Source organism: Pholis gunnellus (genome assembly GCF_910591455.1).
Source record: "Pholis gunnellus genome assembly, chromosome: 3".
Taxonomy (NCBI): Eukaryota; Metazoa; Chordata; class Actinopteri; order Perciformes; family Pholidae; genus Pholis; species Pholis gunnellus.
The window spans coordinates 28,684,944-28,702,663 of NC_136529.1; the positions used below are offsets into that span (position 1 = coordinate 28,684,944).

At 41.8% G+C, this 17,720-nt stretch overlaps 1 protein-coding gene across 1 annotated transcript in view; it reads left to right on the plus strand.

Moving 5' to 3' along the window:
* Window positions 1-231: 231 nt before the first annotated feature.
* The window catches only part of LOC306694013 (semaphorin-3D), a gene marked incomplete at both ends in the record, with an annotated part of 29,199 nt that continues 11,710 nt past the window's right edge, over window positions 232-17,720 (plus strand). The window contains 3 exons of the mRNA XM_079156712.1: window positions 232-361; window positions 16,604-16,758; window positions 16,849-16,911. Coding sequence (XP_079012838.1) covers window positions 232-361; window positions 16,604-16,758; window positions 16,849-16,911 — 348 coding nt within the window. The remainder of the gene's footprint in view (window positions 362-16,603; window positions 16,759-16,848; window positions 16,912-17,720) is intronic.

Genomic DNA, 17,720 nt, shown 5'->3' on the forward strand with positions numbered 1-17,720 from the left:
AAGTGTTTTTTGTTGCCACCGTTTCACAACGTTAACCTTCAGCAGCAATGAATGAACATAATAACGATGAGACCACGTTGCATCGAGTCATGCTGCTGATAAAACACATTCAACAAAACCTCTAATGTGTCTCTCTCTCCGTCTCCGTCTTCTTTATTCGACTCAGACTTCGATGTGACCGGTCGACCTTCTTCCTTCAATCTCTCGTCGTCTAGTGAAGATCGCTCAGCGATGACGGAGCCGGGAGCCGGAGGACTGAAGCCTCCTCAGATACTGATGCTGTGTCTCCTGCTGTGGCTGCAGCCGGCAGACGGCAACGCCTGGAGGCAAACCGGGCCGCGGCTGCAGCTCTCCCACTCAGGTAGGAGACGCTTCAAGAGAATCTACCCGCAGGACTCCACGTTACGTCTGGCATTCCTGATTTTGTCTGTATCCAGTTTGAGGTTTACAGACATAGAATAGACGTGTTGCTGAGTTGGAGAGAACTTTACATCTCCATCATGAAGATCACTGAATGTCTCCTTCACACCGCGTTCAAAGCAGTCTGTTGGCCGCTGTTACCATAGAAATAACGTCCTCTGACACACGGTAACACTACTTCATCTCTTCGTTCCTGAGAACGCTGAGGTCTCAGTTAACCGTCAGCAGCAGATGCTCTTTGTTTACAGTGAAACACTTGATGGGAATAAAGTGGGAGATTAACAGATGAACGACATGGGAGGTGAAGCCGTGTTAATGGGCGTCATGGTGCCCATAAATGTTTAAAACAGCCTCAATTAAACTAAATACCTGCGGTGAACTGTCGTCGCGGATTTCCAGACTTCAGGTTTTATTAGGTCAGGACTTGACGTTAAAGGTTCTCGATAGAGTCAGAGCAACGCATCGCTCTCCATTGACTTTGTGTTGTGTGAAGTTGCCTCTTTGTCTCCTTCGTCTGCTTGCAAACAGCAGAAAAATGCCTAAAAAGCTGCTGTTTGGTGGGATGAACCATCAACGGGGTAAAGAACCCAGAACTAAAACGTAGCCTTTAAGAAGACAAAAGTGAGGCATCAGCAGGAAGAAACCTGTGATCCTGACACTCAGTGTGTCTAACGTTACGTGTGCAAAAGTTTCATGCTAACTATATTTATGTTAGTTAAGCTAAAGCAGCTCGTGTTTTAGTGGAATGTAAATCAGAAAGCTTTGCGGTATTATGTTTGCTAAGCGCTTTAGCTTACTACCATAGCTTGCTAACACTTAGCTAACTTGTCCCATCATCCATTCAGTATTCAACTGCTCCCCCGATAGACATAGTCGGGTTAAAATAATCCTTTGACAAGCTAAGATCTGAAGATTAGCTACAGGCATGTCGACGTTGTGGAAACGTACTGTTAAAACACTGTTAGCGCTGTTAGCACTGCCGGCTGCTAGCCGCCGGTGCAGCCCTCGCCATGTTGAGGACCGTGTGGAGGCAATCACTCAATCATAGATATACTCTAAATTTGTAATTCAGCACTTTTTTAATGCTTAACGTTAATCTGACTGTTTAATCTGAAATAGAGACAAAACGTTCAGACTGCACTTGTATAGCTCTCCTGCTGTATTTCACTGTCTCTATAATAACTTGTGAACCACTGCTGCCAAAACTAATATTTTTATACATTTTTACTTCACAAACACAATTTTCTGAAATCTTCACCACAAGAAACACGCTCACTTAAATCACCAGTGAACTCCTCTGACCACTTCCAGTCACTTTAAAACTTGTTTGCTTTCCGAATGCCTGCTTTCCTGCTTTGGCAACCAGCAACACCGCCAGAGCCAACAACTGTTTCCTATTGAGCAGCGATTAGTTCAGGGAGGCTGGTTTCACTGTGTGACGGTTAGTGAGACGTTTGTGGAGCGAGCAGTCGGCTCAATGAATGAATGACTGGACGGATGAATGGAATCGGTCAAGCAGCAAGACAGGATGATGGAAGTCAAACGAGACACTGCATGAACGTCACTGATACGATGGCTGAAACGGGAAAGTCCTGAAAGCTGGAAGGTCATTTCATGAAATGAGGCAAATCATAGGAAGCTGTCGACTTTAGTTCTGAGTGAAAGTTATTCTGCAAAGAACCATAATTAGTACATTTTAGTGCCTGTTTTTCAAGACATAGCAGTAAGATCTTTAGTACAAACACACTTTCATCGTTTCATTTGATTATTCATTTGATTATTTTCTCAGACAGACTCAGTGAGAGACCAGCTGGTGAACACAGTGGAGAATTTAGCAGCTAAAGAGACCGATATTAGACTAACATCGACACAAACACAAAGACTCCTGATGGATCATCATGTTTGCTTTGTGTCTGCTGGATGTTGGAGGTAAATGTCTGGTGTCAGGTTAAGAGATGTTGGGTCTTACAGCGTGTTTTCGTTGCCCCCCAAGTGACCAAGAAATCTGCTCCTTCAGGTTCTAAAGTTTTAATTTCAATGTTCAAAAATCGTGTAAAAACCAACCCGTTCTCACTCCCAACTCGTCAAACAGAAGCTTTGTCACTGGTCCTCTGCGTCCAACGTGAACCCATCTGTGTCGTTATTAGACGGTCAGAGGAAGTGACGCAGTTAAAGAGCAAGAACGTCAGCGTACGGAGGACTCAAACAAACAGACTTTCACCCAGGAGACCTCTGTTTGTGTCCCGTGTGAAACGTAGTTTTAATATGAAATACCCGTCCAACACATAGACCTTGACTTGGCTTTGTCTCATGGTAAGAAGAGGAGAGACCACGTCCTGCTTTCATCCAGGTTCTCATGAAAGGCACCGGATCACATGTGTCCAAAGGGAGAGGGTCCGTTTAGATCCACCAACAGACGAGAAGACGGACTCGCTTCAACCAAACCGTTGCGTCTCTGGCTAACTGTCATTACGGCGACAATTTCAAGTGGTAAATAATTATCTTATGGTTTTAGAGCCCCCCCCCCCCCCTACATTTAGCTATTTCAGGGGGTCTGAAGTGTCAATCAAAGGGTCTCAGACACCCCAAGACCCACATTATTTCGCACACTACATCTAACCAAGTAAACATAAAAACTAAACGTACGTTGGAAGTTTAAATTGAAGAGACGTTAGTTCTGTGTTTCCTGATTCACCTGATGGAGACTTTGTGGACGATTGTGATTGTTTAAAGAAGTACAAACATCTGTGATGTGAACACTGAGAGAAATATTCAGACTCAAGGAGAAGTTTCTTTCAGGCAGCACCATCACGTCAAATGGAAAATTCCACATGTCTCATATATCAGGTAACTCATGACATTTGGTATCTTCAGCTGCCAGTTCAATGATGGAATCTTGGAATTTCATTTAAAGTTATGTGGATGTGGAAAAAAAAAGCAACACGTGTGATGAACCTCAAATACGTCGATTTATTTCTTCTCTTCCTGTAATCGTTTCCCCTCGAGAGCAGTTACCTTCTGCAGCAGATCTCATGATGTCACCCACTGACGTGTGTGTGTGTGTGTGTGTGTGTGTGTGTAGGTGTGTGTGTGTGTGTGTGTGTGTGTGTGTGTGTGTGTGTGTGTGTGTGTGTGTTACAGTAGCAGCTCAGTGGTTTTCATGGCAGTAAAGTGAAGCAGTGAACTCCAGTTAATGAAGTAAGACTTGATTCTCTCGCTGCGTTTGTAGCTGCAGGATCAACATTATAGAGACTATTAAGATTTTATAAGCCAGATACTCAGACAGGAGCTTCAGGGGCAACGAACACACACACACACACACACACACACACACACACACACACTGTGGGAGAGAGCGTGTGCGTCACAGCTGACCCAGTGTTTGACCTGAGCAGGAATCCAGAGAGACCAGCCCTCATCCTGCAGGGAGACACACTCTGTTAGCCTTTAACCTGACCAGGGTGTGTGTGTGTGTGTGTGTGTGTGTGTGTGTGTGTGTGTGTGTGTGTGTGTGTGTGTGTGTGTGTGTGTGTGTGTGTGTGTGTGTGTGTGTGTGTGTGTGTGTGTGTGTGTGTGTGTGTGTGTGTGTGCACATCATTGTACCAAAAGTAAACAGACAAAAAAGGCTGCTAAGAGATGTTTGACGTTAAAGAGTTTTACCTCTAACTTGTAACACTGCACACATATTTGGTTGTCCTCTCTGGAATATTAATCCTGTATGAATTATGTCGTCTTCAGGCGTTACGCTGGTGTAAAATGTAAATCTATGAAAGAGCAAACACACTGAAGTGTGTGAGCTGTGAGACTTCAGCGATCACATGAAGGCTTCTGTTTTTATGTTTTCATGAGTTGTTGTCTCCATGCCTCGCTGTGATTGGCTGAGCTGTTTAGATCGATAGATATAAACTTTATTCATCCGCAGGTTTAGTTTGAAGCAGCAGCAATTTACAGAGTAAAATCAAATATAAAATATAACGTGTGGAAATGCACAATATATACAGAACAACATGAGACCGTGTGACTGGCTGAGGTGGTTTTCATTCATCACCGCGCCCTCCGAGATTTATTCCAGCTCTCACACAATAGCAGCTGTTTGTTCTGCGTCTCCGAGCACGATGTCATGGCGCCACATTGGACATCGACTCGGTACTTCTCTACCGTTTCTGAAACTTTCCAGTAGTTGTGAAATCGTCAACGTGTCTCCACCCGTCTGGGGCTCAAGGCGAGTTAAAACAAACGCCGCTGCAGCATTTCATCAGGGATTTATTCTCACGCAGAGTTCAGAACTGAGTTCTGACTTTGGTTCTGAAAGTCAAATGTAGAAGTATGTCTGTTAGTATGTGTATCAGTATATGTATGTGTGTGTAGGTTTGTGTATAAGTATATGTATGTGTGTGTCAGTGTGTGTTTGGTACCTGGTTTATTGTTTCAGGGTCGGTTCAGAGAACATTTAACTTCTTTGACAAGAGTTCTTCCTGCTGTTGGTGTTTGACGCTGACGTGGAATAAATCCAGTAAAAACACGATGACCTCATGTGGGACTGTGGGATGGGAATAAAACACACACACACACACACACACACACACACACACACACACTGATAGGTGTGTCGACTGTGTGTTATCTGTCTGTCACACACATTATTTTGATAGCTGGTCACTCAGACAGATATAAAAACATGAACTGACATGTGCTCTACGTACGAACAAATATCCAATTATCATTTTGACCGCTGCCCACACACACACACACACACACACACACATACACGCACACACACACACGCACACGCACACACACACACACACACACACTGATTGCCACACGCACACATCTGCAGCACACATGTCACCACGTTTGTCGTTCTTTTCATAATTAGATAAACTCAGAAAGAAAACTTGTGTTGCTGCAGGAATCTGTCAAAACAAATTCAATTCATTCACACCAAAGTAGTGTGTGTGTGTGTGTGTGTGTGTGTGTGTGTGTGTGTGTGTGTGTGTGTGTGTGTGTGTGTGTGTGTGTGTGTGTGTGTGTGTGTGTGTCCCGTACCTTGTGGTGTCATGCAGTGAACCTTGACCTTTGACCCCGCCCTGATTAAGGTAGATTTAGGAGGAGAGGAGAGGAGAGGCTGAAGGAGACACGATGGAGACAAATGAAGGAGAGGGTAAGGTGTCAAAAAAAGGGGGCAAAGGAAAGAAAAGAAGGAGGGAGGGATTGAGGGAGGGAGGACACGTCGTGCTTCCTGAGGTTAATGAACCGTCATCCACCTGAGACGAAGCAGAGGAGCGGAGGTCAGAGAGGGTCGACTGTTCATTAAAACTGTGGTTCCTCAGGTCAAACTGTGTGTGTGTGTGTGTGTGTGTGTGTGTGTGTGTGTGTGTGTGTGTGTGTGTGTGTGTGTGTGTGTGTGTGTGTGTGTGTGTGTGTGTGTGTGTGTGTGTGTGTGTGTGTGTGTGTGTGTGTGTGTGTGTGTGAGTGAGAGAGTGTGTGTGTGTGGAATGAAGAAGTGAGGTAAAGATGGATTTTGATAGAATTTTTGTATAATTATCATTTGAATTAAATGTATATTTATACTTAGATGCAGAATTAATATTTATGTGTTAAAAATATTATTAAAAATATATTTACAACTTGTTGTCATCTGTACGGTAGAAATAGAGTAAAGTTTAGGAGGAACAATAAGATATTAAACCCTTTATCTCTACATAATGTACATTATGTGTTTTTTAGTTTTGTAGGAGTTTGTTTTCTGCATTTCAAGTTACAATATTATCAAAATATGAATTTTCATGACTTGTTATTGCTCTATATTAATGCTGTTACAGCTTATATTCACTCATCACTATATTTAAATATCAGTCGGCATGGTTTCGTGCTGAGAAAGAACATCTTACATTAGATCTGAAATATTCTTCATAAACACAGCGAGTTACTGACCTTTGACCTCTGAGGAGTTCTGTCTTCTACTTCTTCTATATTACTGTCGTGTTTTCAGTTTCTCTGCTTGTGTTGAATCCCAGATGAGCAGAGGGAGTGAGGAGGATGTGCACACACACACACACACACACACACACACACAGACACACACACACACACACACACACACACACACACACACACTGACGCTGGTTAACGTCGCACAACTGACAGACGCCCTCGATCTTTAACTCGTTACCTGATAAGAGACGCTGGTCACAGATAACAGCTGATTGCAGCTCGTATAGTGAGATGAGTGTGTGTGCTGATGGCATGGCTTACATCACACACACACACACACACACACACACACACACACACACACACACACACACACACACACACACACACACAGTTTCCCACGATTAACTGAAGGGAGGTTTTTATACTCTGTAGTTCTCACATTGTCAGATTCATTTTTGGGGTTAGAGTCTTTTTTAGTTTTTTTACCTTTCTGATGCTCGTCAGACTTCTACACACACACACTCACAGACACACACACAAACACACACACACACACGCACACACACACACTCTGCTTGACTTACTTTGACACCTCACTCTGTTTCACCCCAGGTGTTTACCAAACACTCTGTTAACACTTCAACCTCCTAAAAAATAATTACTGTGCATGTGTGTTTGTGTGTGTGTGTGTGTGTGTGTGTGTGTGCGTGTGTGCGTGCGTGCGTGCGTGCGTGCGTGTGTGTGTGTGTGTGTGTCTTTATATTCCTTTAGAAGATCAGTTTCCTCACATTCAGGACAGAGATAGCTCTGCTGTGGTTCACGTAGCGTAGCTTAGCACAGCTAGCTCTATCAGAGGTTCATTTGAAGACGTTGTTCGATGTCTTTGTGTGAACATGAAGAGAACTCAACACGATGGTTCTTCATGATAGAACGTTGTGTGTTTAACCCGACAGAGAGATGACGTCATGCTCTCACACAGTCCTCAACTCGTCTCACTCTTTAGTCAATAACATGTTTGTTCCTCCTCTCTGTGGACGCTAGTGTCCTCTGCTATGGTCTTTGTGCTAAGCTAAGCTAAGCTAAGCTAAGCTAAACGTATCTCACACATGAACACATTTCTTAATTCAGACATTTAAATGTCAGTGAGTAAAAAAACCTATTTCCCATTTCTTTAAGAAGACTTATTATAATAATGATAAAGATAATAATGATGATGGTGGTAATAATGCTAAGAATAAGACTGCTAATAATGCTAATATTAATAATAATAATATAACAACAATGATGATAACAGTAATAATACTAATGAAGGGTCAGCGGTTGAACAGTGTTAACTAGCAGGATAAATATAACATGCAGGCTACATTCCTGCAGTGAGTCAGTTCATCGACCGCTCTGCTTCTTCTTCACATAAACAGCATGAAGACAACATGAGGTCTGAGGAGAAAATAACATGTCCTCACACACGGAGGTCATTTAACCGACAACAGCACCATGAAGTGTACGGAGGACCTCCAGCTTCACGTCTCCATCAGCTCCGTGACTCTCTGTCCTTCAGAAGCTCAGAGACGTGACGGACCTCGTTCGTACCGGTTGTCAGCTGTTGGCAGGATGTTGTGTGTTTTAACCCTCTGATCCCTTAAAGCAGATTCAGGGCGTATTTTTGTCTTCATCATTGAAGCTGCTGCTGTGGGAGACGATCAGAAGACGTTGCTCTGATTCTATCTGCTCGTCATCGAAGCCTCTTTCTCGCAGCAGCAATAACTGTAAAGAACGGTCGCTGCACACGTTTAATCTTCAGGGTTTGCTGATAAAGAACTTCCTGCAGGATTTCTGTGCAGCAGGAATGTTTTTTAACAGGACGTGTCCGTCGTCCTGCTCATTAAAAATCAAACGCACAGAGATGTTGGGAGGAGGCGAGAAGCAGCAGGTTTTATAGGAAATATGGTCTTCATTTAGGAGGAACCACCTTATAAAGTAAACCTCTGACATCACTTCCTGTCCTCTCCTTTCATCTTGAAACTACGGCGTGGAGACGCTGCTCCTGAGCTCTGGTTTACAGTTTGAGGAGGTTTCCGTCGTCGTGTCTCTGCTGATGAATGAGTCTCTGTGTGATCGAGCTTCTCTGATGTTCATGTGATCACAACGACACAAAGCTCTGCTTTTACAGTTCAGCTCAAACTGCAGGTGCAGCTTTCATGAGATCAGATGAATATTCATGATCTACTGACAGAGCCTGCTTGTTGAGCTTATTACACATTAAGTGACTGTTAATGATGTCACAATAAGCTGAGCTGTAAGAGAGATGTTTGAGACCTTCTTTACGTTAAGATCAGGAACTGAGCTGTGATTTGAAGAACTCGTCTGAGTTCTCCGTCTGCACAAACTGATGAAACGTTACTCCTCATTTTTCCTTCACAAGCCACCAACACGTGTCATGTTCTGCTTCTTACATGAATGCAGTCTTCTCAAAATACACTTCACAGGAAACTTAGTCCGGTTCAGGGAGAGATCTTAGTTTTTGTGCGTGCGTGTTGTGTGTCACTGGGCCGAACGCGCTGATGTGGTTTTTATGTTTGTGGGGTTAAAATGCGACACTGGACCGTCTGCTTTCTTTGAGAAATGAGTAGTGAGATTTAACATGGAGTCTAATGGAGCTCATGTCGCTTTCAGCTTCATAATAAACTGAAACTCTTTCATCTGAAGTTGAACTTGTGCTGTGTGTGTGTGTGTGTGTGTGTGTGTGTGTGTGTGTGTGTGTGTGTGTGTGTGTGTGTGTGTGTGTGTGTGTGTGTGTGTGTGTGTGTGTGTGTGTGTGTGTGTGTGTGTGTGTGTGTGGTCCCTCGTTATGATTCTCTAGAACGAGTGGAGCTGTGGAGCTCCTGCAGAGAAGAAGACGAATGAAGAGCAGAGTGGAGGTAAAGAGAGGTTTTATGAAAGCGTTTCGTCTTCTTCGTTCCTCTAGTTTTCCTACAGTGGACCACGACGGACCACATGTGGAGACCAGTGAGGGAGAGGAGGGGTGAGGTAATGGGGGAGAGGAAGAGGAGGACGAGGTGGCTCAGGGAGGAATTTGGAGGTTGAGATTTAGTCGATGAACCTGAAAGAGGTTAAAGGAGTCTGAGTGTGATTTAGTGTGTGACGTCTGTGAGAAGACGACGTAGTCTTTGGTTTGTGGACTGAAGCCTCAAGTTTGTCCGTTTGGCCGTCGCCATCTTTTTTTATTTTTTTGCAACCAGTGAACAGGAAGTGACCATATCTGACGTAGAGCGACCTGTCAATCACGAGGTCACGGCCGTCGCCATCTTTGATTTTTCTGTGTTCACTCAGCAGACAGCTCGGCTCAGGTCAACCTGTTAAACCCTCTTTAGTCGTGTTTTATATTTATACTTATTTACTGTGTATGTTACAGCCGACCACACACATGCTTCACCTGCTGCGTGATTAGAACGAGATATTTGTTCTTTTTTCACTTTGCAATTTCACATTTAGTAGATTTCACCTGCAATGATTAAAAGGAAGAAGAAGAAATGCTTCTCATGCCTCACTGGAAACAGAAACATTAACACAACTCTGGTTCTGCAGAGAACGAAGCAATGAGGAAATAAATTAGGACAAAAGTGACCGACTTAAATGAAAATAAACGACTGTGTTTTCTGAGGAAACAAAGGCGACGTTTTCACACAGAAGAAGTGATGTTCAGCAGTCAGTGAAGGCGTCGATGCAGAAAGCAGCTGGAGGAAGTGAGACGAAGAATAAGAGTTTGTTGAATAAACGCTGAGAGTTGTAAGTTATCGCTGCTCTGATATTGAAGCTCGCTGACACTAAACGGTGGACGGGTGAGACTTCAGCTCGCTGCTGCTGGATCCGCTGTGAAACAACAAACACCAGACCAAACATCAGGCCAGGAAGTGTTTGGACTGAGGTTGAAACATGAGCAGTCTTCAATCAGCCTAACTTTATTGACATTTACACAGACGGACCACGACAGAAACAGGAGAACATCTGGACTCTTGTTAGCGGTTAGCGGCTAGCGGTTAGCGGTTAGCGGCTAGTTATTGTTTCACTTTGGCCCCAGAATCGACTCAACAAAAAAAAACTTTATTTAAATAAAACAAAAAGTTACAAAAGTGTTCAACAAGATTAAAGTAGGAAACCGATGTGAAACTAAAACATATGATGTAACGACATGAATAAACTGACCATAGAGTGAAGAGGGAACGAAACGGTTCAGTCCAGATGTGAAGAGAGACTCAGAGGCCTGAACACAACAACACACACACCTCAGCAGTCACTCGTACCTCGCTCCTGTTAAACAACACAGAAGAAGAAACTACGTCCTTCATTCATCCATGATTCTGGTTCGTGAGTCCAGAAGGTTCAGGTCCGTCTGAACCACGTTGACCTGCTGAAGTGCCCTCGAGCAACACGACGAACCGCCAGCTGCTGATCCGCAGAAGAAGAGCTCGAAGTCAAACGATCTTTCTCTACATTCTGGACCTTTTATCAGACATGTTGGACGTTTTCATCTTTCCTGTAAAACGCGTGGAACAAAACTTTTGTAGCTATTTTGTTCATTCAGAATATTATATTTGACTTCTGCTGCTGAAACATCTGCCAGCTGACACACACGTGTGTGTGTGTGTGTGTGTGTGCGTGTGTGTGTGTGTGTGTGTGTGTGTGTGTGTGTGTGTGTGTGATAATCAGAACTACTTGAGGTAGAGCAGGTGAGGAATCCTGTCAGTTCTTATCTAATCATCCTGTTTTTATCTGTGAGCGATAACACCCTCTTCCTCCTCCTCCTCCTCCTCCTCCTCTTCCTCTTCCTCTTCCTCCTCCTCCTCCTCTTCCTCCTCTTCCTCCTCAATCCTTTCAAGTAGTCTCCATATAATAAATCCATATCTCTGGATCTGCTTCAACAGTTTCAACAGTCTTTGTTTAAACTGTTCATCAACCATTCTAGTTTATATTAAATCTACATTTTTAGTTTAATTAGTCTGTTAATCAAGAACATAATCAACATTAATGTAATACGTTCTGTCTGTGTGCTTGTTTATGTGTGTTGATTATATCTGAGTTTGTATTTGCTCATACTGTTTATTATGGTATGGATTATTATTCCTCATAAACTCTGAGGTTCTTTTATCGCTTCGTTCCTCTTGTTGTTGTGTTTCTGCTGCTTCCTTTAACTGTGAATTTGTGACAAAATCTCCAAATGTAGTGATTAAGGAAAATAATCATAATTAGTTGTATGAATGATTTAAATGCAGAGTTTAGTTATTTAAGCGTTGAATGTCTTAATGACGACTGAAACATTTGAATGTTTTCATTAAAGCTGAAACAGAAACTGGATCCAGATGTGAAGAGAGCTCGAATAAATAACAGACGCTGTTCAAGTCAAATACTCTTCATCAATATGTACGAATGAGGAAGAAACTAAATGTTTTCAGACTTTTGGCTGCTGCTCTGATTGGACGCTGATCAAAAGGTTCACTTCAAGTCTGTGACACTGAGCAGATCTGTGTGTGTGTGTGTGTGTGTGTGTGTGTGTGTGTGAGAGTGTGTATGTGTGTGAGAATACACACACACACACAATCCTTAGACATTAAATTACCAAATATGGAGTTGGTTTCTCAGACATATTTGTATGTAGAGAAGAAGAAATAACAAGTCTCAGTCGATGTTCAACTTTATCTGAAAGTGAAGAATCAGCTCATGGAGCAAAAACGTGTTTCGTTTTCTTCTGTCGTGCTGCTCACACATGTTCCTGGTGAGAATCATGTCGATCATATTATACTTCTCACCTCATCTACAGCAGCCACACAAAACACACACACACACACACACACACACACACACACACACACACACACACACACACACACACACACACACACACACACACACTCAAACACTCCATTTTAATCAACCAAATCCACTTTTAATCACCTTCCTGATTGCAGGTAATCAGTGTTCATCACAGGGAACAATCAATCACACACACACACACACACACACACACACACACTCTCACGTGTTCAGGTGTTCACAGCTCTCCCAGCTCATCTGTTCTGCCTGAAGTGTTAAACAAGTGTTTGTCATTAGCTAAAGTGCTCTCTGTCTTCACACACACACACACACACCTACACACACACACACACACACACACACACACACAGAGAGACGTTCATGCTCAGTGTAGTTTCAGGTTGGTGGAAGTGATCCTGTTGATTAGACTTTAACAAGACGTGACGGAGTGAAACCTTCACAAACGCTGAACGGAGAGTTTAAAAACGGACGAAGACGTCAAACAGCTGGTTTCATGTTCTTTGTTGATTTATTGTTGAACAAAATGTCAACTTTAGAATCACAACAACACGTTTCTTTAGTTACTTTACATTTGTTTGATTACAGAGAGATTTATATATATTTCACACAGTTAAGCTCCGTAACTCTAGTTTGTAGAGCAACGTTCATCCATTTAAATGACTCGTCATCGTGCCCTCAGAATGGACTTTCACAAACGTTACAGCGTTTCCTGGATGACCTGCTGGCTTTAAAACAAACGCTCTCCAGTCTGTGAGACTTCCTCTGTGGAGCTTTGAGACGTCTCCTGCTGACGTTTCTTTCGTCGTGTCGTCTGCTTCCCGTCGTCGGTTCTCTTGATGGAGCTCCAGAACATGAAGCCTCTGCTCGCTCTCACATCATGGCGTCTGTTCTCCTCGCTGTACTTTAACCGTCACTCTGGTCTGAAACATAAGATTTACTTTTTGGCATTTTCTGCAACACAAACAAATATTACCTAAAGAATCCACCTGCAACACAAATATTTCCCATGTGTCAGTTCATTTGGGTGAAACAGTCATGGTCATGTTATCTCAGTTCAGTCTGGTCTCAAACAGCGTTCGTAGCTCCACACACACAAATGAATGCGCTGTAAAATCAATCTCTATGTGGTCCATGTAATCCTGAACCAGGAAGTGTGTGTGTGTGTGGTTGTGTGTGTGTGTGTGTGTGTGTGTGTGTGTGTGTGTGTAGATTGTCTCAGTGAGAAATGAGCTGTGAAGATCTTATAATCGCACCGTGACGATTGACTGACGATCTGATTTCAGAGGAAGAAGAAGAGCTGCAGGTTTAACCCAAACTCTGTTCTTTGTTCTGTTTGTGTGTGTGTGTGTGTGTGTGTCTGTGTCTGTGTGTGTGTGTGTGTGTGTGTGTGTGTGTGTGTGTGTGTGTGTGTGTGTGTGTGTGTGTGTGTGTCTGTGTGTGTGTGTGTGTGTGTGTGTGTGTGTGTCACACCTCTATCCGGGTCATAGGGCATCTCTCCATGTGTGAAAGCCATCAGAGTGTGTGATGTAGAGGCGTCCTGTTGGAACACTTGGAACTGTTTATTTATATATATATATATAGTATATATATAGTATATTTATATATATATAGTATATATATAGTATATTTATATATATATAGTATATATAGAGTATATTTATATATATATAGTGTATAAAGTTTTCCAGAGCTCTAATCATTATCACAGCATGAACATATTGTTGGCTGGATGTTAGAATATGAACGACTTCCGGTTAATTAATGGAAACTTTGCTGCAGACTCACTGTGAACAAACACACAGCTGTCTGTCTGTGACTGCAGGTTAAAACCTTTTAATCAAGTTCTGGACGAGTGCTTTTGTCCTAAATGTGTTAAATAAATATAAATACAAGTTACCGTTAGAATAGTTGATGCCTTTAAAACTCTGAGTTCTTTCTATTCTTTTAGTCAAAAATATAGAAAAAATTACATTTTATATTATATTTATATTTTCAAAACGTTTCTTTCTTTTTTTTCCAAGTTATTGAAGTTTAAAAACCTTTTTTAAGAAGCGTAAAACAAAAAGCCTCTTTAAACAACTTAAATAGAAACAGAGAAAAAAGAAAATAAATTTAAGCAAAAAATAAAGAAAAGGACCTTTAATGTGAATAATTTAATGTGAATAATTTAATGTGAATAATTTAATGTGAGTAATTTAATGTGAGTAATTTAATGTGAGTAATTTAATGTGAGTAATTTAATGTGAATAATTTAATGTGAATAATTTAATGTGAGTAATTTAATGTGAGTAATTTAATGTGAGTAATTGAATGTGAATAATTTAATGTGAGTAATTTAATGTGAGTAATTTAATGTGAGTAATTTAATGTGAATAATTTAATGTGAGTAATTTAATGTGAGTAATTTAATGTGAGTAATTTAATGTGAGTAATTGAATGTGAATAATTTAATGTGAATAATTTAATGTGAGTAATTTAATGTGAGTAATTTAATGTGAGTAATTTAATGTGAGTAATTTAATGTGAGTAATTTAATGTGAGTAATTTAATGTGAGTAATTTAATGTGAGTAATTTAAGCTTTTTGTGCTGAAATGAGAGTTTCCTTGTCAGACTGAAGAATCACTTTCATTCGTCGCCTCATTTATTTTCTTTCTGGAGGAGTTTGTGTGATTAAAGGCTGAACACATAAACGTGAGTTCTTTAGTTGATGTTCTTTCTCTCCGGTGTTTGAGCAGACTGTCCACGCCGATGACAGGAAGTGATGGATTTCTTTTAAAATGGTGCTGAAGTGTAACTAATGTGCCGTGCTGCGTTCAAGGGCGCAAAGAGTTGCCGACATCGGACCCACCGGGACTCACAGCGCCGTCTCTGTGCGCGTTAAACTTAAAGGAAAAGCAGTCTGCAGGAGTTTCACGGTTCATTTCCTTCGTTCCTCGTTCGGCTGATTGTTTCAGAGGAAGGTCCACTGAAGGCACGGAACCTCAGGAACCTCAGGAACCTCAGGAACCTCAGGAACCTCAGGAACCTCGTTACTCAACTTCACATTTACAGAGTTCACGGATTCTCCTGCAGAAGACTTCAATTCACCAGGAACAAGGACGAGTCCTGTGGCACAAAAAGACTGTAATTAAATATGATATTCATCACAGATTAATTATTATTCAGTTGACTATTGCATGAGACAAAGGAAAGCAACAGGATTGTATTTTTGGGCATTTATTCTTTTATTTGAGAGAGACGAGAGACAGGAAGTGAGTGGAAAGAGAGTCACCTGAAAATATATGTATATATATAAATATATATATATATATATATATATATTTATTTATTTATATATTAGCATCTGAGAAGTTTGGAACAGAGAATCTTTGTTGATTTTGCGTGAAAAATAGGTCAAAACAGCCCTAAAAATATATATAATTATAATAAAATAATGAACTTGATTAATTAATTCAATATTAAAATTGTTGCCGAGTATTTTTCTGTCGGTTTATTAATCATTAAATAGTGACGTCAGTTCAGCAGCTGAATTTGAAGTGAAAATATAAACACGATAAATAACCTTTATTTGTGCAGCACTGTAAAAGCCTTTTGGCATGACCTCATTATTGTTATTACTCATTTGGGCCGATACATATTTTCACTGTTTCATCTCTGATCGTTGACAGCTGACAGCAGCTTCAGCTTCGGGTTATTTGATGTTTGTTCGGCTCGTTTTCTGCCGCAAATCCCGAGAGAGACGAGAGGCAGCCTGAAGGATGACCTGCTGTGTGTGTGTGTGTGTGTGTGTGTGTGTGTGTGTGTGTGTGTGTGTGTGTGTGTGTGTGTGTGTGTGTGTGTGTGTGTGTGTGTGTGTGTGTGTGTGTGTGTGTGTGTGTGTGTGTGTGTTTACACAGTCACATTGTGGGGTCCCGCCTTCCTTCAGTAGATGAAATGCCCCATAATGTACAAAGTTTAGGATTCAGACTTAGTTTAAAATTAGATTAAGGTTAGGTTAATGTTAGGCTTAAATTTAGGTTGGATTAAGTTTAGGTTTAGGTTAGCTTTAGGTTTAGGTTAGGTTTAGGTTAGGTTAGCGTCAGGACCCAGGAAATGAATGTAAGTCAATGTTACGTCGTCTCATGTCATTTGAAACTGATTGTGTGTTTGCAAAGGATAACAAGCTACTGCTGAGCAGTTTGATCTACAATAATGCATCATATTTCATTTGTTGCATGTAAAAAGAAGTAACCTTCAAAGTAACCAGTAACTAAAGCGGTGACATAAATGTAGTTGAGTAGAAGTACAAAGTGAGATAAAATGGAAAAAGACAAACTCCAGTATGAAGCAGCTTAAAGTAACGGTTCCTCTCCAGCGCTGGAGAAGAAGAAGAAGAACTTAATGAATTGTAACCTGGTGTCTCGTCTCCCTCAGACCTGAGGAACAGCTCGGCGGTGTTCTGGGGGGGCGGAGTCAGCGGCGGATACCAGGCCTTGTTATTGGACGAGGACCGAGGATGGCTGCTGGTCGGAGGGAAGGACCACATCTACCTGCTGAGGCCGGACAGCTTGGACCTGCCCACGCATACGGTGAGAACATTAGAGGACATTAAAAATCAGTTGAAAACAATCCGGACCAGCGGACCCGTCTGACTGACGGTGTTTTATTTTCTCCATCAGATCCACTGGCCGGCTGCCAGAGAACACGTGGAGCACTGCTGTCTGGCCGGGAAAAGTCTGGAGGTAAAGAAATGAGACAATACATCGTTCTCTCTGTCTCACTTCTAGTCCTTTCGGTCCCTTAAAGGGACAGTGTGTAACATTTATTGATTTATTGGCATTGAATATAATATTCATAACTATGTTTTATATCAGTGTATAATCACCCGAAACTAAGAATCGTTAAGTTTCCCGTAGCTTAGATAATAGTCATTCATGTCTACGTAGGGGCGGGCCCTGTTTCCACGGAGTCCGCCATCTTGCACCGCCATGTTTCCCGGTATCAAACCGGCCCCGGTGCTAAATAAGTAAAGATCGTAGTATTGACACACGACAACTTGTGGATAGTCACGTTTACGGTTTGTTGCTGTATTTGCAATAAAATATTTTTAAGTAAAATGCCAAAACTTCATCTATACATCTGTGAACACGTAAACAAAAGTGAAACCTAATTCAGTCGGCCACCGCCGCTAAATTCAAACAAGCGCAGCACGAACGATCGGCCAAAAGCTCTTTTTAGTAAACTTCTGAGACAAAGCAGCCAGGAGGACAGAAGACAGGAAGACAGAGGACAGAAGGACAGATGATAGGAGGACAGAAGGACAGAAGGACAGGAGGAAGGACTGATACTGACGGATGTCTGTGTTATATGTGAATATGAAGCCAGCAGCTAGCTCACTTAGCTTAGCATAAAGACTGGGGGGGTGGGGGGCAGCTAGCCTAGCAAAACCAGTGACTCCAAAGTTCACAGGTTCAATTTATTCAAAAAACAAAGTCTTTGTGCTAAGCTAAGTTAGCATGCGTTATATTTACTGTACAAACATAAGAGTGGT